At 56.2% G+C, this 18,491-nt stretch overlaps 12 protein-coding genes across 12 annotated transcripts; 5 read left to right on the top strand and 7 right to left on the bottom strand.

Moving 5' to 3' along the window:
- Window positions 1-268: 268 nt before the first annotated feature.
- On the bottom strand, window positions 269-991 carry L969DRAFT_97282 (uncharacterized protein; the record flags this gene model as incomplete). The annotated part of the gene is made up of 4 exons (XM_014709626.1): window positions 269-478; window positions 529-616; window positions 667-733; window positions 784-991. The coding sequence occupies 4 exons, from the start codon at window positions 989-991 to the stop codon at window positions 269-271; spliced, it is 573 nt and encodes a 190-aa protein (XP_014565112.1).
- Window positions 992-2,276: 1,285 nt separating this feature from the next.
- Window positions 2,277-2,816, top strand: L969DRAFT_262420 (uncharacterized protein). The gene has a single exon (XM_014709625.1). It carries the CDS (start codon window positions 2,462-2,464, stop codon window positions 2,624-2,626), a length of 165 nt encoding a protein of 54 aa, XP_014565111.1. The 5' UTR covers window positions 2,277-2,461; the 3' UTR covers window positions 2,627-2,816.
- Window positions 2,817-3,005: 189 nt separating this feature from the next.
- L969DRAFT_90905 (uncharacterized protein) lies at window positions 3,006-3,613 on the top strand (the record flags this gene model as incomplete). The annotated part of the gene is made up of 3 exons (XM_014709624.1): window positions 3,006-3,131; window positions 3,237-3,292; window positions 3,314-3,613. 3 exons carry the CDS (start codon window positions 3,006-3,008, stop codon window positions 3,333-3,335), a joined length of 204 nt encoding a protein of 67 aa, XP_014565110.1. The 3' UTR covers window positions 3,336-3,613.
- On the top strand, window positions 3,330-3,829 carry L969DRAFT_90901 (uncharacterized protein). The gene is made up of 2 exons (XM_014709623.1): window positions 3,330-3,682; window positions 3,744-3,829. The coding sequence occupies exon 1, from the start codon at window positions 3,451-3,453 to the stop codon at window positions 3,634-3,636; it is 186 nt and encodes a 61-aa protein (XP_014565109.1). The 5' UTR covers window positions 3,330-3,450; the 3' UTR covers window positions 3,637-3,682; window positions 3,744-3,829.
- Window positions 3,830-4,086: 257 nt separating this feature from the next.
- Window positions 4,087-11,291, bottom strand: L969DRAFT_67603 (uncharacterized protein). Its single transcript, XM_014709622.1, has 8 exons — window positions 11,253-11,291; window positions 10,656-11,202; window positions 8,413-10,595; window positions 7,134-8,366; window positions 4,590-7,085; window positions 4,447-4,541; window positions 4,190-4,393; window positions 4,087-4,133 (listed from the first exon to the last, which is right to left on the bottom strand). The coding sequence occupies exons 2-7, from the start codon at window positions 10,832-10,834 to the stop codon at window positions 4,292-4,294; spliced, it is 6,288 nt and encodes a 2,095-aa protein (XP_014565108.1). The 5' UTR covers window positions 10,835-11,202; window positions 11,253-11,291; the 3' UTR covers window positions 4,087-4,133; window positions 4,190-4,291.
- Window positions 11,292-11,356: 65 nt separating this feature from the next.
- Window positions 11,357-13,951, top strand: L969DRAFT_54986 (uncharacterized protein; the record flags this gene model as incomplete). The annotated part of the gene is made up of 13 exons (XM_014709621.1): window positions 11,357-11,493; window positions 11,551-11,647; window positions 11,701-11,748; window positions 11,807-11,854; window positions 11,904-11,945; window positions 11,996-12,027; window positions 12,075-12,099; window positions 12,148-12,179; window positions 12,228-12,310; window positions 12,361-12,469; window positions 12,519-12,539; window positions 12,586-13,431; window positions 13,483-13,951. The coding sequence occupies 13 exons, from the start codon at window positions 11,357-11,359 to the stop codon at window positions 13,949-13,951; spliced, it is 1,989 nt and encodes a 662-aa protein (XP_014565107.1).
- Window positions 13,952-14,001: 50 nt separating this feature from the next.
- Window positions 14,002-14,928, bottom strand: L969DRAFT_20283 (uncharacterized protein; the record flags this gene model as incomplete). The annotated part of the gene is made up of 1 exon (XM_014709506.1): window positions 14,002-14,928. One exon carries the CDS (start codon window positions 14,926-14,928, stop codon window positions 14,002-14,004), a length of 927 nt encoding a protein of 308 aa, XP_014564992.1.
- An 81-nt stretch (window positions 14,929-15,009) lies between these two features.
- L969DRAFT_20282 (uncharacterized protein) lies at window positions 15,010-15,834 on the top strand (the record flags this gene model as incomplete). The annotated part of the gene is made up of 2 exons (XM_014709505.1): window positions 15,010-15,296; window positions 15,345-15,834. The coding sequence occupies 2 exons, from the start codon at window positions 15,010-15,012 to the stop codon at window positions 15,832-15,834; spliced, it is 777 nt and encodes a 258-aa protein (XP_014564991.1).
- A 31-nt stretch (window positions 15,835-15,865) lies between these two features.
- Window positions 15,866-17,051, bottom strand: L969DRAFT_54729 (uncharacterized protein; the record flags this gene model as incomplete). Its single annotated transcript, XM_014709620.1, has 4 exons — window positions 15,866-16,041; window positions 16,096-16,201; window positions 16,267-16,496; window positions 16,550-17,051. The coding sequence occupies 4 exons, from the start codon at window positions 17,049-17,051 to the stop codon at window positions 15,866-15,868; spliced, it is 1,014 nt and encodes a 337-aa protein (XP_014565106.1).
- Window positions 17,052-17,099: 48 nt separating this feature from the next.
- On the bottom strand, window positions 17,100-17,660 carry L969DRAFT_90893 (uncharacterized protein). The gene has a single exon (XM_014709619.1). The coding sequence runs from the start codon at window positions 17,455-17,457 to the stop codon at window positions 17,110-17,112; it is 348 nt and encodes a 115-aa protein (XP_014565105.1). The 5' UTR covers window positions 17,458-17,660; the 3' UTR covers window positions 17,100-17,109.
- Window positions 17,229-18,169, bottom strand: L969DRAFT_90889 (uncharacterized protein; the record flags this gene model as incomplete). Its single annotated transcript, XM_014709618.1, has 2 exons — window positions 18,040-18,169; window positions 17,229-17,934 (listed from the first exon to the last, which is right to left on the bottom strand). A coding segment is annotated over exon 2 (232 nt), but the record flags the coding sequence as incomplete, so codon positions are not given.
- On the bottom strand, window positions 17,502-18,399 carry L969DRAFT_90887 (uncharacterized protein). Its single transcript, XM_014709617.1, has 2 exons — window positions 18,040-18,399; window positions 17,502-17,881 (listed from the first exon to the last, which is right to left on the bottom strand). The coding sequence occupies exons 1-2, from the start codon at window positions 18,157-18,159 to the stop codon at window positions 17,780-17,782; spliced, it is 222 nt and encodes a 73-aa protein (XP_014565103.1). The 5' UTR covers window positions 18,160-18,399; the 3' UTR covers window positions 17,502-17,779.
- Between the last annotated feature and the right edge of the window lie 92 nt (window positions 18,400-18,491).

Genomic DNA, 18,491 nt, shown 5'->3' with positions numbered 1-18,491 from the left:
GGGCATCGGACCTGTCTGCGCATGCGATGTCTCGCCGCGCCCAGATGGGAGCAAAACCTGATGATGCCAGCAAAGGGCCTTGGGCGAGCCGTCCAAACTTCACAAGGCTGAGGAGGACTGCATCTGCTGATCATACTGCTGACTGCAGCTGTACAGGATCTATGAAGCTCTACATCCCGGCGACCGTGAGCTGGGTTCACTGGCACTGTTGGGCCTGTCCAGCGTTCGATACGACATTGGAGGCGGCTCGCCGAGGCCGGCGCAAAATTCAGCTATTCTGTGAATGGCTGAGCCTGCCCGTGGCTCGACTGATACGGTCTATGCTGGCACGAGGGCGTTCGAAGCCGGCGATGCTGTCCATTGCTCGTCGAAATGCTTTGCTTTTGATAGGCAGCGCAAGCTCATCTTGCGATTCGGGTATGTCAGCGAATGGGTTCAGCTGGATGGCGGAGTATGCGTTCTGTATTGCGCGGAAGACCTGCTCGTGCCACTCAACGCGTATGGACTTGCTGGCTTAGGTGAGCATACCAGCTTGATATCAAGGTCTCGTATGAGAACGTCGACCAGGCCAATAGTCAAGACAAGCCGGACGCCAGAGTTCGTCGTGTAGCCGTATCTGCATGGTCTATCAGCGCGACCGTCCGTCGAGGGGAACTGCTGACTTGCACTGCATAATCATCCATCGAGTAGAGCAGACCAAAATACGAGTCTGAGGGGCGCTGGCTGCCATTCTCTGCCTCAGGTGTCAGATCATCGAACAAGATGTCGCTCGAGCGAGCCTACCGCGCTCCTCGAAGATGTCTAGGCTGCAATGAGCGACGTAGTGCCAAGTGATGTCGCATCCATCTTCATCGTCCAGAGCAGGCTCTCGCTGGCTGTTCTGATCTTTTATGATCGATCTGCTCCTAGCGTTGCTTGGTGTATAGTCTCCGACGAACAGTGGCTGACAGTGCTTGCCAATCACCGCTATCGATAAGATTCTGAGGGCCATATTGTCGGAGCGGCCCCCGGCATGACTCGCGCATCGCGTCACACTGCCGGCATTTATTGCTGACACGTGTCGATTGCCATATAGACTGACACGTCATCGTTGTCAGGTAAAATAGCAAAGCGCGATTGCTAGTCAAACTAGCGGCCAGCGACCCCCTTTGCCAATCTTTTTCTGATCAGTACAATGCAGATGCAGGCAGATGACTTCGCATGACTTTCCATAGCTTGGCCCTTACCCTTGCTGCGACTGACAATAACGGATATGCGCAGCAGCTTCTTCATACTTACGACGAAGGGAATTCTGATGCGAGCGCCTCGCCGACTGCTGTGTCACATTCCGCTGACTCTGACTGATCAACTGAAAACGTCTGATCTCAAAACAATCGTCTGAAGCAGATATCCTGCCCGTCCGTGTCTGGCTCTGTCAGCCGCAAAACGCGTATCTGCCTCAGATNGCGAGCTGACTGCTGCTGGAAGAGCCTGCCGGCAAGCNAAATCAGACTCGTGNAGATCGTGACTTGTGTCTCGTGACGAGGCTGTTGCGAGCAACGATCCCAGCAGGCTGCATGACCGTCGAAGAATCCGACGAAGAGCTTCTGGTCGTAGCATCGCCGAGTGAGCAGCTTTCGATGAGTCTGGCAGCAGGACAAGCTGAACCATGCAGAATGCAGAGAAATAGAAANCNCCNTCTCAGCATGCCTTNAGCTANGCGCCGAGAACAGTGACGGCGCNAGCAGCTCATCACACTGATATTGCCTTGCCGCGGACAGCCCAGAGCCGGTCTTCAAAGCTTGCACGGGCGCTCGCAGCCGAGCGGAAGCCTCGTAACCTCACGGAGCGACGTGACAAGCGTGCGTCGCTTGCCCTNCTCTTCCTCCTGCAGTGTGCTCAACGCGATACAATCCAGCCGCATCCTCGTTCTTGGCTGCATCTATAAAGGCGCATGCTCATTNACAGCATCAGGAAATCNGANGCANTGCACCTCGTCCGACGTCTTCTGGCAAATCGGCNGCGAGGAGGCTTCCGCGTATACCTCAGGCAGACGAGCAGCCTCATGCGAGCACGTGGCGTGTCACGCACACAGACCGTCTGCCGTCTTAGTCATGCTCGCCTGTATCAGCACGTCTGCGCGATGACGGATCAACAGTTTTCACAGATCTCGAGCCGTGTCCTATACCTCATACGCAGCGTCCAGACGATTCCAGACGGTTAAGACTACCAGCAGATTGAGCCCGAATCTGGAACCAGACTGCGGGACCGCATACTCGCCCATGCAGAGCTCGAGGAGCGTCTCCAAGACCGGTTCTACTCCTCCTACGGCGGATCTACTCGATGGCGCGTGAAGCGCCCGGCCGTGCCGGCTATCTCGATCNGCCCATCGAAGGCGATTGGATTGTCATCGGCATGCTGTGAGAAAAGAATCCAGTTAGATTGACGGGTCAGATCGGCGATACAAAACAGCCAGCACAGAATGAAGCTGCCGACGAAGACGAAGTATTGCACCCCGCTGCTGGCAGAGGACAGCTGGAGCGGCCGTACAATGTTCGTTGATGTTAGGCACTTCAGGCATATCTACAGGCCTCACACATGGCAAAGCTGCTGGGAAGGGCACCGTCAGAGGCAGCGGCAAGCTTGATTTTTGAGCCAGCACGCGACGACGACAGGCCCGACTATGCGAATAAGACTGGCTTGCTGCCCAGCAATAGCAACACCATCGTCGAGGGAGTGACGACCTTTGTCATAGCCAGCTCGCTCACAAAGATGCCCAAGTGACGCCGCTGTGGCGAGTCGATTTCACCGAGCCTTCGAATCCAAGCCCGAACGGAGCGAAGAAGCGTCGCCGCGATNACTCAGAGAAGTAGATCCATCTCAAGGAGGGATTTGACGAAATGCTCGACAATAATCGCGGTTCGATTGGCGCTCAGTACCTGCGAGATGCCGAAGCGAACAAAGCCGCTCGGTCCGAGGGCGCTGCGCTGACCACTGCAGCTCAGGAGGATCAAGAATAATCAGCAATGCAGCCAGAGCTCATGCCGCGAATCTACGGTCCTACGAAGCTCCATATGATGGGCTCTGATCCCGTCGCCGAGAAAGATAAGACCAGAGGTTGCGTCGATCCAGAGTCTCAACAAGCTATGTGCGTGTGTGTGTGTGTGTGTATGTGTGTGTGTGTGTGTGTGTGTGTGTGTGTGTGTGTGTGCAGACGAGGATCGAAGATTGGTCTGTCTGATCATGTGCCCGTGCAGAGCAAAGCAATGGCAGTGCTCGCAGCCAAGCCGGCCAGAGCCAGACTCAATTCTAAGTTCAGCGCGCCGCCGACGAGAATTGCAGATGTGCATCGTTGAGCCCCGTCACTCCTACCGAGCTACTTGTTGAGCTGTAATGCAATGCTCGGCACCTTACTGAGTCGCTAAGCGAAANGAGCCGTCCGCNTTTCGACTGCTGTGCTGCGAAACAACAATGGCGCTCTTGCTCGCGTCATCTCTCGCAAGAGTTGCAGCATGTGAAATACTGCCATGCAGGACGACTGACGAGACGGTCTTATGTGAAATGTATCCCGTGCCTGTGGAAGTCTGCGAGCAAGCGGAGGGAATTTTTGACGCCTCATCTTGTCTCCTCTGGTCTGTGCAAAGGCACCCTCGCTAAGAATCGTCGCTGAGAGTGCCGTGATGCCCAAGTCACTCGGCAAGCGCTGTCGACTCGAAGCTTCAAGGTCAGCGGATCGGATGAGATGCGCAATGCATGCGACTTGCCTTGTTTTACGAGCTGAAACAGGCCCTGTGATCCGACTCGAGCGTTCCCTGACGCCGCTAGCTCTGAAAATCTTGGTGCGTCCCGCAAAGATGACTCTCGCTCGGTTCAGGATTCCCTTCGTCGTAGATGTGATATGTGAAGAAGATGCTGCGCATACCCGACATTGTCAGTCGCAGAAAGGGTGGAGACCAAGCTATGTAGAGTCATGCGAAGTCATCTGCCTGCATCTGCATTGTACTGATCAGAAAAAGATTGGCAAAGGGGGTCGCTGGCCGCTAGTTTGACTAGCAATCGCGCTTTGCTATTTTACCTGACAACGATGACGTGTCAGTCTATATGGCAATCGACACGTGTCAGCAATAAATGCCGGCAGTGTCATATCTACATATCTACACCTTGGCATGTATTACCGACGCATTGCAGCCTTGAATGGAGAGAAACCTGCCATCGATGCTCCGGACTGATTCCTCAGGAGTCGTGTGACTTGGCCGAACGATTTGCAATCTTTCTACAATGTCACATTGTGTATCATCCACTCGCAGGCGCGTCATGATAGATGGAAAGCTCCGCTACCCTCTTTGATGGCGGTGTGAAGACGCTCGCTCATGATTTCGAGTGAGCTGTACGCCGGCAGCTTGAGATAGTTTTGCTGCGATTGGAGTCGATCAGCGATTGCATGGCGAAGCAAGATGGGCAACTTACGCATGTCATCACGCTCGGCAGATACTGATCAGATGTCAGCGGTGCTTCCGCCGGTTTGCGCACTACCGTCAAAGCCGGCGTGAGCGCTCGGAAGCCTGAAGCACAGATCAGTGACGACCTTGACTGCTCAGAGGGGGACTTACCGCCGATGGGTAGCTTGGATGAGCCTGTCATGAACTGCAGGAAATCTCGTCGTTCGCTGGCGTCGTAGGCAGTCAGAATGGTCAGGAAGTTCCGGATGGTTGAGCTGTCCATGTTGAAGCCATGGTCCGCGCGTATCCCATCGGTGAGGGTCTTCATAGACCAGTCTTCTTCTGCTGAGCCGCAGATGTGCACGAGTTCGTCTGGCGTGAAGCAGTTCATGTCTTGTATGGGAAAGACAGTGCTGAAGCCATCCCTGAAGGCGCACACTTGTGCCGCAATACCTGTTGATACAGTCGCCTGAATGACTAGACGAATGTATTCCTCCACGTTCTCGATGTCGACTGCGCAATCGGAACCATTCTCCTTGAGGTCGTAGCCGTAACCGGGCAGTGTGAAGTCAAGAGCGAGATCCTCGACGCGAGCGTCGCGCACACGAATATCGTACATAGCCTCTCTCTCTGCTTCCTGCCCGAGCTCGCGCGCTTTGACCGCGGTCTTGGCGTCCGCATAGGCCTGAAGGTCCGTCAAAGAATTGCCAAGAGCGCGATCGATGCTCTTTACCGAGCTGATCGTCTCTGGTAATCTTTCGCCTTGCACCAGACGCGAGAAGCTACGAGAGAACGACAAATCGAGTATGCGAGAATCCATGAGACCCTTGGCCACAAACTGACCAAGCACGGTGAACATGGCGAGTCGTTTGCGACCCGCCTCTGTCTCCGCCTCTTGAGAGCTCAGAGGGGCAGGGAAAAGACCACTGAGGTTGTAGACATAGGCTGAAATGCTGCCGACGTCGCCTTCGCGCCATAACTTGAGATCGGAGCGCGCGAATTCCTTCGAGACCAGGCTGAAGAACTCTAGCGTCGGGCCAAGGCCAGTGCCAACTTCCTCAAAGTATTCGACTTCTAGCATCGCCCGAGAGCCGCCATAGAGCTCAAAGACTTTGACAGCAGATTCGAGCAATCTGGCGCGAGAGATTCGGACCTTCTGCCGTTGCAGTCGACCCAGGAAGCTGAGACTGTCATCGCGACGGCCCCCATCAGTACGCGGGGCACTGAGCCATTCGTTCAAAAGTCGTGCATAGCCAAAGCTTGTATTGCGAAGCAGTCGTACCCGAGTCTCGAAGGGGAACAGGAAGGGCGCGAAGACAGGCAGCTCTTCGACCCAGCTGGGCAGACACTGAGACGCGACGATCATCGGCTCTTCGAGTTGACGATTGAGCTTCGCGGATAGCTTATTGTTAACGAACCCGGATGCTGGTAAAGGTGGCGCAAGGGTCGCATCTATATCATCGCCGGTCTCGAAGTTGATAGAATGCAGGATACGCAAGAGTTGGAGAACCTTGCTATGCTGTCTACCGCTGTCTATGCTGGTTGGCAAGCCAAAAGTCTTGATGCCACTGCTCGGAGTGGCTTCACGTGGCAGCGTCGAGGGACCAGGTACCTTCTTGAAGCGTACAGTGTGAACGCTCTGCCACATATCCGGACTAGCGTCTGCGCCTTTCGACAGCTCATGCTGATGTACGGCTCCAAATATAGTCGTTTCGAAGGAGATCTTCTTGCCTGCCAGCGTGAACTCAAGATGCCAATCGGAAGAATCCGTCTTGACGATTGCTGCATACGAACCACGTCCGTGGGGCGTTGGCGGCTTGCCGGAATTCGCATCCGCTTTGACCTTTGGTGTCGACACTCGGGTTCCGTCTGGCGTTGAAGCTTCGATCTTGCTACCATCGGATGCAACCTGCAGACTGACCGGCCTCTCATCAGTCACAGGCTCAGACGTTTGGATTTCGCCTTCAAGAAGATTGCTGGGAGCGCGCGCTGCAGGTGCGAGCGGCGCAGGCACATCTTTGGTGCTGCGCGCAGCTTCACAAGGCACTTCGGCGTCATTCGCAGCGAGTTCGGCCAGATCGTCCGCCGAGCCTTTGCTGCCTTTTGCGCTGAGACGATCACTGCGTCGGCGTGATGATAACGTCGTACCACCATTTGCAGGCGATGACTTGCTCGTACCCGCGCTCGTACTCGGTATTGACGGGCTTGTAGGCGACTTGAGCTTCGGCGCAACAGCATCGGTTGCGTGCGGAGCGCCTGCGGATCCTATCAAAGCAGCCATAGCTCCTGCGAGCCTGGATCCAGCGCTCGAGCTGCCCCGATCGTTGCTCGTATTATTGGCAGCTATTATTCGCGGCCTGAGATAGTCATTGAATGCCTGGAACGTCGCGATAGCGTGTATGGAGACGACCACATTGGAGCAAGAGCGCGGAATGTTAGTCTCGTCTTCCGCAACGAGCTTTAATCGCAGCTGCTTGGCCAGTAGCCTCGCAGAACTGACACTGCGAGAGGCTTCGCTATTAGGACTTGGCGCAGTGATGACATCGAAGTCCTCAAGTCGACTGAGTGCATCCTGCAAACGGTGCACGAGAGCTGACATAGGCGTCTGAGCACCTCCCTTTGAGGACCTAAGAGATGTCAGTAGAAGCTTATGCCGTCGAGCCATCCCTATTCGGCTTGCATGAGCAGACATGGCTACAATCGGGTGCGGCTTACCGTCTTCAGTCCTGCCATCGCTTGCGAAGCGGAGCAGACCGTCGATCAACCCACTTTCCAGCAGCTCAAAGCTCGAAATCGAGCCGCTCGATTCAGAGAACAGGCTCGTGATGGCATCGAGGACATGTTTGGCTCTTTCAGGCCCCTCTTCGGCTGACGCCATATCGAGACGCTCGACCAAATCGCGAATCGCTTGCAATTTGGAGTCGGCTTTGTCTACCGAGTCGCCCGAGACTTCGCCAAAACGCTCGATGAGATGTCGCGCTCGCAGTGTGATGGCATCTCTGGCAAGCTCCTCGTGTGGCAGAAGCTTCGGCGTTGTCTGTCCCGAGTCACCGGCGGATTGCTTGAGGGCGCGACCTAGCCCACCCGAGCGATCTTTGTTCGGGGGCCGAAGAAAGTCGGCCTGAGAGTCATCCATCTTGCTGAGCAGCTTGTGAGCCTGGCTTGCGGCCGTTGGTGGCACTGCGAGCTCGCCCGGCCCTTTCTCACCATGTAAAGGTGACAACAAGGGTTCTTTGGAGATGCGCATGATTTCGTGCATCACACCTTCTCGCCTGAAATGATACTGGTACGTATCCTGCAGCTTGAGCAGAAGGATCTCAACCATTTGTAGCGCATTCATGACGAGACTGATCTGATCTCGCGTGGATAGCACCGAGGCGAGAAAGCCAGCCATGGGCACCGAGTCCATGATGCCGGCAAGATGATCGTCGTTGCAGAATTGCAAAGCTTTGAGCATCCCGAGCACAGTCTTGCTCCGCACTGCTGCACTCACGCTGGCAGAATAGACCTCAATCAGTGTCGGTAACATGAGAGCATAGAATCGCTTGATGTGTGAGAGGCGCGCGGGCGAGCCGGTGGTCAGTATTGCCACCCGCTTCTTGTTTGCAGCTTCTTTCTCACTGTCACGTACTTGCGAGCTGCGAGGGCTGGCAGTCATGGTGGCGCGCAGTAAAGTTCTAGACGTAGAACCAGACAAAGGTTCTGCCAAGGATTGACTCGGATCAGGTGTGCCTCCTTCACTTTTGACGTCTACCGGTGCCGAATCACGCGCGGGACTTGATGCTAGCATTTGCGATGCAGCGCTTCGAGTCGGCGATGCGGATATTATGGAGCTCACATGAGCGTCCAATGGGTCGTCCGTGGCTTCTTCAGGCTTAGCAATAGCTAAGGACGCTGTCAATTTGTTAGGTGCTTCGCGCGTGTATCGCTTATTGTCAAAAATGCCATCTGCTCTTCTTTAGACACGACAGTCATTCATATAGGCGCAACATACCTTTGGGTAGTGCAGGCATCAATTCGGAAACGAGGAAGAGCGTCTCTTGTATCTGCTCTTTAGGACGTTGCACGAGGCTTTGCAGAACTGCCATGTCTCCGCTCGCAATCCTGGTCTGCAGACCATCGCCTTCCTGTCCAGCCGGCGGCGCGGAACTGCCTGTCAGTATCTGATAGACCGCCTCTGTGACGTTCTTCTCGATGAGATCGATGGCAACAATCGGGCTGACTTTGCAGGCAAGGCCAAGCATACGAAGCAGTGAGGTGTAGGTGCTGGGTCCAATGACGCTGCTGCCACCAGGATGCAGTAGATTGAGGACTGCGTCCAGCGTCTCTGACGTCAGCAGCTTTTCCAGCTTGTCGGGTTGTGCTCGATACGAATCGACTATACGCGTGACGGCCAGACAAGCTTGCTCCACGACCCGCTGATCTGAGTAGCCAAGCACGTTGCGAAGCACGGGGAGCGCGTCCCTGGTCATCTCAAAATGGTCCGGCGAGACGGAACGACAAGAATTAGCAACTGTCGTCAACGCAGTACGCTGCACGTTGGTCGAGAAAAAGTCGAGGTACGTCAATAATGCAGACAGACCGCCTTCACGGACGATAGACGAGGGCATCTCTTGCGAGATCTTCTCGAGTGTGCTCAACGTTTGCTCTGCCAGGTCGATAAATTGTATCTCGAGAAGCTTTGCACACAGGACTGGGACAGCGCCATTGTAAACGACCGAATGAGCCGAGCCGGGCAGAGCTTCCATAAGATTTGCAAGACAGCGACAAGCGAGCAGCATCATCTCGACGTTCCCTTCTTCGGACGCTCCTCCCTCGTCTGAAGTACCGAATTCTGGATCGCCATGCTGTGCGCCGCCGCCGTTGCGAAGTATGGCGACGAGCTCTTTGGTATATTGCTCGGGCGAAAAGTATCCAGCGAGCGTGTCCTCTGTACTGATGCTGAGCAGCTCGCTGAGCTCCTGTAGGGCGATGAGACGGACGTTAGCGTTGTGCTTGTTGCGCAGGTCTGTCAAGATAGTCTTGAACTTTTGCGGGCTCTCGACGTTGTGGCCGCCGTAGCGTCTGAGGCCGAAAAGACCCATGGCTCCTGTGCCAAATGCTGCTGCCGCATCGGCATATGGATCCTGCAGAGTTGTACCAGTAGACGAGCTTGCAGGTGGCGCACTTGCGGCTGTTGTCGGCGCAGCAGCGTTAGCAGGCGTGACGGTGGACGAGGAAGCAGCGACAGCAGCAGCGCGCTCGAGAGCCTCTGCAAATGCGAGCTCTTCCTCCATCATCTCATCCTCGTAGCCATCGCCACCGTAGTCATTGTCATCCTCGTCGTCGTGATGGATGCCATCTTCATCTTCATCGTCTTGCTCTTCTTCGAAGCCTTCGCCTTCATCGTCTTCGTCGTGGATCATCATCTCGTCATCCTCATCTTCTCCCTCGGGAAAGAGCCCGCCGGACTCGTTGAGTGGGTCCGCAGCTAGGCTGTCAATATGGCCTATGAGCGGCTCGTCTGCTTCGACACCGAGAGCGGAGCGCATAGCAGCTTCCTCTGCGCCGGTCTCGAGGCTCGCATGGACGGCTTCATGGCCGGCCTGAGCTTCTGCTGCCTCGGCAAGCATGAGCTCTTCGGCCGCTCTGCGCTGTCGTGCAGCCCTTCCGCCACCTCGGGCCATGCCGAGTTTGGAAGCGCTGCGAGGCTTGCTCGTCTTTCGCACGATTCTCCGTGTCGCCTTGGCACCTGTGCTTGTCTCGGGAGAAATCGAGCGGCTCGGTAGTCGCGCCCGGATTCGAGCGACAGGCGCGGCTGGCGTGGCAACTCGCGCTCTAGCGGTTGCTATATTCTCGACCGCCCTTAGATGAGCTGAGGAGCGAGCTTTGTCGGGTTTGGTGGAGACAGATGAAGGAGCAGCTACCGGCGTTCCTGTAGACTCCTCGAGCTTGGTTCGCTTGCCGTTGACGGGAGTCGTGGATAGTTTCGGCGATCTGTAGGGCACTGTCTTGCCAGAGCGTGTCCTGCGAGGCGTCGGAGGCTCTTCCTGACCCACGGACTTGTCTGGGCTAGGATTCAAGTTCGCGGATGAGTTTCGCGAGGCGCTGTTGACGATCGGCTGGGAGCGTTCGCTGGAGAGGGGCGAGATAGCTCTGCGTTTGCCTAGCGATCTTGCGCTCGGTCTCGCTTGTTCCCTATGAGATCAAGAGGCGGTCAGGTGGGTGGACGAGGATGTTTGTGAGCAAAGTGCTTACCCTGACTGGGGCGTCGAAGTATCAGAGGCGAGGTGATCCTGAGAGCGCAAGGCTGCGGTTCCGGAAGTAGACGGTCTCTTTGTGCGCTCTCTTTTCGAGGGTGACTGGATGGCAGGAACAGTTCTGGGGTCAGATGAGGGTAGCAAGGACGACGATTTAGGCGCTCGCTCGCTCGACATGGGTACAAGTCAGAGTCGACCTGGCTTCGATGACCATCTAAGCCTCTTGTTGCCTGAGGATGTGAGTGCAAGCGAGCAAAGCGAGATGACAGGAGATGCTCGGAGTGAATCGCAGGGTGTCACCTCAGCGCATCTCACGGTGTGCCTTGCTGATTCCGCTGGGAGACGAGCTCTGTCGACTGGATCGGAGTGACGAGCGAATCAAGCCTTGTAAGGAGAGGACAGGGTAGAACACTGTCTGCTGAGCAGGCTATGCCGTTGCTAGGCTGCTGCCGATGAGGTAGTCGTCGTACTTGGCAGGCCTGGCTTTGCCAAATGATACTTGTCTTCGTCCGAGCTGCCAAGCTGGCTTCACTGAGACAGCAGAGCTAGGCTAGGAAGTCAGCTGCAAGTCAATGGTGCGCCCCGCTCGCCGCACCTGGTCGATGTGGAGGTCTCCTCGTGCAGCTCGGCTGGCTCGCACAGGAACGAGTTGGTACGCGCTCACAGGCCACAGGGCCGGTCACCGCCAGCCGCCGATCCATGAGCACCATCCAAGCAGACGAGGACCTCGAGCAGGGCCATATACAGCCCTCAGGGACTCTACAGCCAGGCGGGCTGGCGACAGCCCAGCCACAGAGCAGTGCAGACCCGCAGCTTTCCATATGGCAGCAATCCTCGTCAGCTGCTCGTCTGGCTTGCTACCTTTGACAAGCTCATCGCCAGAGGCAATGCAGACATCCCGTAGCGCTCTTCTTCCTCTTTGCATTTCGCTCGGCTGCTGTAGCAACGTACCTGCTCTGCGGCTTCTTCAGCAATTCATATGTCTTTTCGGTGCGCTCAATGACCAGACCAACCTGGATCAAGCTCAGCTCGAGCGCCTGCAGACTGTGCTGGTGGTCGTCCTGCTATCTGCCGATTTCTGGACTGTCAGGGTGAGCGAGCACTCTCATGCGCGCACCCTTCTGCTGACTGCAAGCGCGTCTCCTACAGAACGTGTCTGGACGTGTCCTCGTCGGGCTGCGCTTCTGGAACCAAGTCGTACGTCATCTGAGGTTCCTTCGCACTCACGCTGACACACTGACCGCAGGACGAGGATGGCACGAGCTACTGGGTCTTTGAATCACGCGATGTGCGCTCATCATGGCTCGTCTCACACCGAACTGATGCGTTCTGTCAAAGCCCACGCAGCCAGCGAATGCCGTGGACTCTAGGTACATTGATCGTTCTGTGCAGACAAGCAGGCTGACTTGCCCCACAGGATGTTCTGGGTCGCGCTATATACTGTTCGCTATGAGCACATCATTCCGCGCGTATGCTGAATGCCGTCGCAGTTCCCGGTCGTCTGGTTCTTTCTGCTGTTCATGTAAGGCATCCCATCGAGCTACAGCACGACGCTGACCCCTGCGAGCAGTGGACTGTTCAGCAGCATCTCCTTCATCCCCATCGTCATCCTCGCACTCGTCTTCAACGTCACCAACACGATCGGATTCTCATGTCAGCCGCTGCTCTCATACGTCCAGGTGAATGAGCTCACGGCAGGGCAGATGCCGATCGAGACGCCAAAAGGAAGTGGGCAACGGGGATGGCTGCCAACAGCATGTTCGGCGGCCTCGGTGGCGTTGGGGGCACAGTCATCTCTGGGCTACTCAGGAGGTGCGCTCTAGCCACTGACGGACAGCTTCAATGGCTGACGACGATACAGTGGTATGGGCAAGGTGTTCGGGTAGACCTAGACGAGATCTTGTTGTACAGCACGCGGGCGTATGCAGGCCACGCGACCTCGGCGCCGGAGCCGGAGCCGGAGCTAATTTGGTCGCCAAAGCGCTTCCCCAGATTTTGCGGACAGGTCCTCCTCAAGAGATGGCATTGAGCGACGAAGACTTGGCGAGCAGTACAGACAAGCTTGTACTGGACAGTCATGCGCCCAGTCTGTCTGTCGGGGCCAAGGAGCTCTACGCCAGCCACAACGGACACGCCAAACCTGTCGATATCAGGCCGAGTTCGAGCCAGATGGAGCTAGAAGATGACGGCGATGATGAGAGTATATCTTCGAATGAGGACCCGGAGTCTGCGGCAGCCAGGAGAGATGCAATGGCACGAGCCAAGCTGGCCAATCTCTCGCCTTGCTCTGGCTCCATCTTGCTCAACCCTGGCTCGGATACACCGTCGCCCCGGTTTGCGAACCCACTGGCGTCCCTCAAAGAGTCTTCCCTCTTTGGTGGCAGCGAACGGAGCAGGAAGGTCAGCAACTCGTCAAGCAGCGCCAGCAGCCCTCGCCGTCCACCGGCGAGACGGTCGAGCAGTCTCATCTCGACCAGCACAAAGCAGTCCTCCACTTCGCCAAGCAGCGCAAAGTCACCCAGTCTCACCTTTGCCCCTCTGCCCGAACCAGGCAGGAAGCGTGCCTCCTCCATCACGCTCGGCGTCGCTGCCCGCGCGAGCCTGCTCAACACTCAGGCAGGCAACAATCCTCAGCCGAGACAGCCATCCCCGAGCCGTCCCGTTCAGCGCACAGGTGGCTCAGGCTCTCCCTGGGCCCAGACATATCAAGTCGGTCCGGCCGGATTCAGTAATGGGCCTCCCGCCTGGTATGCTGGTGGACCGCTCCCACCTGGGTCAGTCTCGGTAACGATGTGAGACAGCAGCGCTGACAGCCAGATGAGCAGTGTCTATACGGTCGATGATGTCGGACGAGGCGTCAAAGCAGCCTGGAAGAAGCTCAAGAAACGGTCCTCGTCCCGTGACAGCAAGGCGTCTCTGTCCTCTTCGCCGACACGCAGCGAATCAGGCAGCTCGGTCGCCACGACAGCCGATAGCGATCCCGATCCTCGCAAGCCGGCAGATGATACGATACACGAAGCAGATGAGTCAGAGACTTTCCCCGATGCTGTCGAAGAGCAGCAGTCCGACGATCGACACGGACGCCCGACGCATCGCCAGCCGGATCATGTCGACGAGAGATTGAGAACGAAGCAGCTCGAGCACTGGGATATGAGCACGCCCACAAGGTCCCGTCGATCGTCAGTCGATAATCCTGGCGAGCCCGTCGCGTTGTCGCATTCCGACTTGGTACACCATCTCAAGTCGAGCGTACTGGGATTCGAACCTCACGAAGCGCATCCGGCACTCGCTTGATACCATATTATGCATTCTTGAATGTTGTACACCAGTGCATCACAGCTTGTCTACAAAGTGGCCAACTGTCTCAAGACCCAGCGAATGCCTTGTGCGATAGGCTCTGGCTCGGTAGCTTGTACATTGTGACCTGAATGACGCGTGCGGATTATGTGCCCGCGTGTACTGAGCTTGAGCTGCCGCTCGTGCAATTCATCCTCTGTTGAACGGTAGAGCTCGACGATGTCTTGAAAGACCTTTTGCTGCTCGGGCGTGCCATTGCCGGCCTTGACGCCGGCATCACAGATCCTCTGAAAATCGCGCACGACATCGCCTTTGACGACACAGACGGGTCGATTCCCGAGCAGTGGCGCACCGCCCAACTGGTCGAGCTTGTAGAGAGCTTCGTGACTGGGCATACTATACTTGTCCTCTCTGTTCTGAGTATCCTCGTCGCTCGTTGTGAGCTCGTGTACACGTTTCCATTCTGCCGGCGTGAGGACGTTGTCCGAGTTCAGTCCTGACACCTCGAAATAATCTACATCTGCCCACACAGCCATGATATCGTCTTTGGGCCAGGGACGCTGCCAAGTCTCGGGAATGGCATCGACGGCGACGTAGCCTGCAAAGAGACTGTCCTGTTTGGCCAACAGGGCACGCAGGATCGTGCCACCGTAGCTGTGCCCGACAAAGACAAACGGTCCAGGCAATGGAGCAGCTTTGAGTAAGCTCGTGAGGTCCTCGAGGATCTGATCCATCGTTCGCTCTTGGTCCACATCCGGACTCCTGCCCAGTCCTGCTCTGTCATAGCTGAAGACACGAGCAAAGCTGATGGCACGATGAACAGCTAGCCACGTCGCAGAGCAGTCTCCCATGCCCGGAACAATGAAGACGAGCGGCACATCGGGCACGTAGGGGCCGGTAGCGTGCACGTAGAGCTGTCTGCCGTTGCCGATTGGGATCAAGCGGGAGACGTCTTCTGAGCTGAGTAGGTCCATGCTGCCCGTTAGGCCAATGGCGCCGACGTTGGCGGCGCGCGTTGGAGTCAATGCAACGCGCGCTCCAGTGCTTTCCGCTGGATGGCCAATTCGCAGTATGGCTATGTCAGACTGGCAGAGCGTGACGATACGCTCCTTCCTTCGACCTACCTCGTCGTCCGCATCGACGGCAAGGGGTTCCACAAATTCTCCAAGCGACACAATTTCACCAAACCGAACGATCTGGCCGCTTTGAGGCTCATGAACCATTCAGCCCGCAATCTGATGATGTCAGACGCCGGTCAGACGATCGTAGCTGCATTCGGGCAATCTGACGAGTACAGCTTTGTGCTCTCTCGCTCGACAACACTCTTTCTCCGACGCGAAAGGTGCGCATCAAGTTGTCAGGACGAGCCCAGCCTGAGCGAACAGTGCAGCAAGATCGTGACCACGTTTGTGTCGATGTTCACATCCTACTACGTGCGACTTTGGTCATCCTACTTTCCGCAGTCACCGCTCGAAGAGCAAGATGACGCGCCAAGCTTCGACGGACGAGTGGTGCAGTATCCGCTGCGGTCAGAGGTCATCGACTATCTCAACTGGCGACAAGTTGACACACATATCAACAACCTGTACAACACTACATTTTGGGCACTCGTGCAGCAAGGTGGCAAAAGCCCCAAAGAGGCTCATGCGGCGCTGCAAGGTACAGTCTCTGCCGACAAGAACGAGACGCTCTTTACCCAGTTTGGCATCAATTACAGCAAAGTCGACCCGATCTTTCGAAAGGGCACGCTCCTGCTGCGTACGTCGATGACCACCGAATCTGCAAGTGTCACCTCAGGGCCTATCGTCACTGTCCACGAGGATATCATCAAGCCATCGTACTGGAATCAGTCTGATCGATCAAAAGTCTTCCCGACGTAGGCAAGAGAGCAAGCACGGCCAGCGTGCAATGTCAACCTCGAGTGAAGTAGCGCCGGAAGCCATGCACGGCTATCTCTGCTCGGGCAGCGTCGATCGAATGGCCTTTTGTGCGATGGTGCTTCAGGATACGCAGGTACTCGAAGACGATTCCGCCTGTCTCGAGCGCCCAGCCTGCTGTGGCCAGGACGCCGAATATGCCGCTGACGACTGGATGAAGAGTCAGCGAGACGAAGCTTCACTAGAGAGAGGCACGGAGCGTACTCTTGACGTCTGTCAATGCAAGAATGGTGTTCAGCAGACCTGCCGATCCCGTGCTTCTGATGCCCAGCAGCATGTAGATGCTGAACAGCGCATGCCAGCCGCCAAACTGATTGATTGATTGATCGATCATCGTCAGCTCGACCCGAGCGGGGGGAGAGGACAGATGCGCACGAAGAAGAAGACGTAATAGTAGACAGACAATTCCTTCTGGAGCGCGTTGTACAGAACGCGATACCACAGCAGGAAGGACAGTGGCGGGATGAAGATGATGTAGGTTATGGCGCCTATGAGATCGTGTATACCGTCTGGCTGGCCTGCTACGAGCAGCAAGATGCACCCGACCAGGTTGAGAACGAGGACGACGAGGAGAAGGAGCCAGATCCGATACATCGTCAGTACAGCTGCAGGTTCGCGTCAGCTTGCTCACGCACGAGGGGGTGATGCTCAGGCGCACTCGCTCGAGACTCCTTTGGGATCTCCTGATCTATGTCGTGAAAGATGAGAGGATAGAAGAAGGGCCAGTTGTTGCGCCCGTGTATCCTTATGTGCTCTTGCCGTTGCTCCAGATGAGACTCCCGTTCGGCCAGCTCTGCCTCTCTACGCTTGATCTCTTCCAGCCGACGCGCAGTATCACTGCCCGAAGGTCTCGTCTGCGTGCCTGCACTGTAAGGCAGGTCATAGGTCGATGCCTCGTCGAGTGTCTGCTTGTCGTCCTCACCGTCTGCGCGGTCGTAGCCTCGCTCGTCGTCGGGATCTTCAAACGGATTCGAGTCCAACGCCTGGGCCTGTCCACGCTGGGGATCCGCAAAGGGGTTCGACATGACAACGGAGACGCTACTGTCCTCGTTCAGCCGTCTCGGTCTCAGGCGGTCACCGTGCTGTGCCTTGTCCTCGCCCGACCACTGCCGGCATTTATTGCTGACACGTGTCGATTGCCATATAGACTGACACGTCATCGTTGTCAGGTAAAATAGCAAAGCGCGATTGCTAGTCAAACTAGCGGCCAGCGACCCCCTATGCCAATCTTTTTCTGTGATCAGTACAATGCAGACGCAGGCAGACCACTTCGCATGACTTTCCATAGCTTGGTCCCCACCCTTTCTGCGACTGACAATGTCGGGTATGCGCAGCATCTTCTTCACATATCACATCTACGACGAAGGGAATCCTGAACCGAGCGAGAGTCATCTTTGCGGGACGCAACAAGATTTTCANAGCTAGNGGCGTCANGGAACGCTCGAGTCGGATCACAGGGCCTCTTTCAGCTCGTAAAACGAGGCAAGTCGCATGCATTGCGGATCTCAATCGATCCGTTGACCTTGAAGCTTCGAGTCGACAGCGCTTGCCGAGTGACTTGGGCATCATGGCACTCAAAGACGATCCTTAGCGAGGGTGCCTGTGCACAGACCAGAGGAGCCAAGATGAGGCGTCGAAAATTCCCTCCGCTTGCTCGCAGACCTCCACAGGCCTGGAATACATTTCACATAACACCGTCTCGTCAGTCGTCCTGCATGGCAGTATTTCACATGCTGCAACGCTTGCGAGAGATGCCGCGAGCAAGAGCGCCATTGTTGTTTCGCAGCANAGCAGTCGAAAAGCGGACGGCTCATTTCGCTTAGCGACTCATTAAGGTGCCGAGCATTGCATTACAGCTCANCAAGTAGCTCGNNAGGAGTGACGGGGCTCAACGGTGCACATCTGCAATTCTCGTCGGCGGCGCGCTGAACTTAGGATTGAGTCTGGCTCTGGCCGGCTTGGCTGCGAGCGCTGCCATTGCTTTGCTCTGCTCGGGCACATGATCACACAGACCAATCTTCGATCCTCGTCTGCACACACACACACACACACACACACACACAAACACACACACACACACACACACACACACACACACACACACACACACACACACACACACACACACACACACACACACACACATACAGCTTGTTGAGACTCTGGATCGACGCAACCTCTGGTCGTATCTTTATCGGCGACGGGATCAGAGCCCATCATATGGAGCTTCGTAGGACCGTAGATTCGCGGCATGAGCTCTGGCTGCATTGCTGATTGCTCTTGATCCTCCTGAGCTGCAGTGGTCAGCGCAGCGCCCTAGGACCGAGCGGCTTTGTTCGCTTCGGCATCTCGCAGGTACTGAGCGCCAATCGAACCGCGATTATTGTCGAGCATTTCGTCAAATCCCTCCTTGAGATAGTTCTACTTCTCTGGGTGATCGCGGCGACGCTTCTTCGCTCCGTTCGGGCTTGGATTCGAAGGCTCGGTGAAATCGACTCGCCACAGCGGCGTCACTTGGGCATCTTTGTGAGCGAGCTGGCTATGACAAAGGTCGTCACTCCCTCGACGATGGTGTTGCTATTGCTGGGCAGCAAGCCAGT

This window comes from Mixia osmundae (genome assembly GCF_000708205.1).
Source record: "Mixia osmundae IAM 14324 unplaced genomic scaffold scaffold_14, whole genome shotgun sequence".
Taxonomy (NCBI): domain Eukaryota; kingdom Fungi; phylum Basidiomycota; class Mixiomycetes; order Mixiales; family Mixiaceae; genus Mixia; species Mixia osmundae.
The sequence above is the reverse complement of the archived record's forward strand: the minus strand, read 5'-3'. Positions and strand labels throughout refer to the sequence as shown.

What these genes read in the sequence shown, in the direction of transcription:
- L969DRAFT_90901 (XM_014709623.1), top strand. Translation starts at nt 3,451, where the DNA reads ATGGCGCTCTTGCTCGCGTCATCTCTCGCAAGAGTTGCAGCATGTGAA.
- L969DRAFT_67603 (XM_014709622.1), bottom strand. Translation starts at nt 10,834, where the DNA reads ATGTCGAGCGAGCGAGCGCCTAAATCGTCGTCCTTGCTACCCTCATCT. An exon ending in ATCCAAGCTACCCATCGGCG is followed by an intron (nt 4,542 to 4,589) that starts GTAAGTCCCCCT and finishes TCTGTGCTTCAG; the next exon opens with GCTTCCGAGCGCTCACGCCG. An exon ending in TGCCGAGCGTGATGACATGC is followed by an intron (nt 4,394 to 4,446) that starts GTAAGTTGCCCA and finishes CTCCAATCGCAG; the next exon opens with CAAAACTATCTCAAGCTGCC.
- L969DRAFT_90887 (XM_014709617.1), bottom strand. Translation starts at nt 18,159, where the DNA reads ATGCAGCCAGAGCTCATGCCGCGAATCTACGGTCCTACGAAGCTCCAT. An exon ending in ATCCAGAGTCTCAACAAGCT is followed by an intron (nt 17,882 to 18,039) that starts GTATGTGTGTGT and finishes CATGTGCCCGAG; the next exon opens with CAGAGCAAAGCAATGGCAGC.
- L969DRAFT_262420 (XM_014709625.1), top strand. Translation starts at nt 2,462, where the DNA reads ATGAAGCTGCCGACGAAGACGAAGTATTGCACCCCGCTGCTGGCAGAG.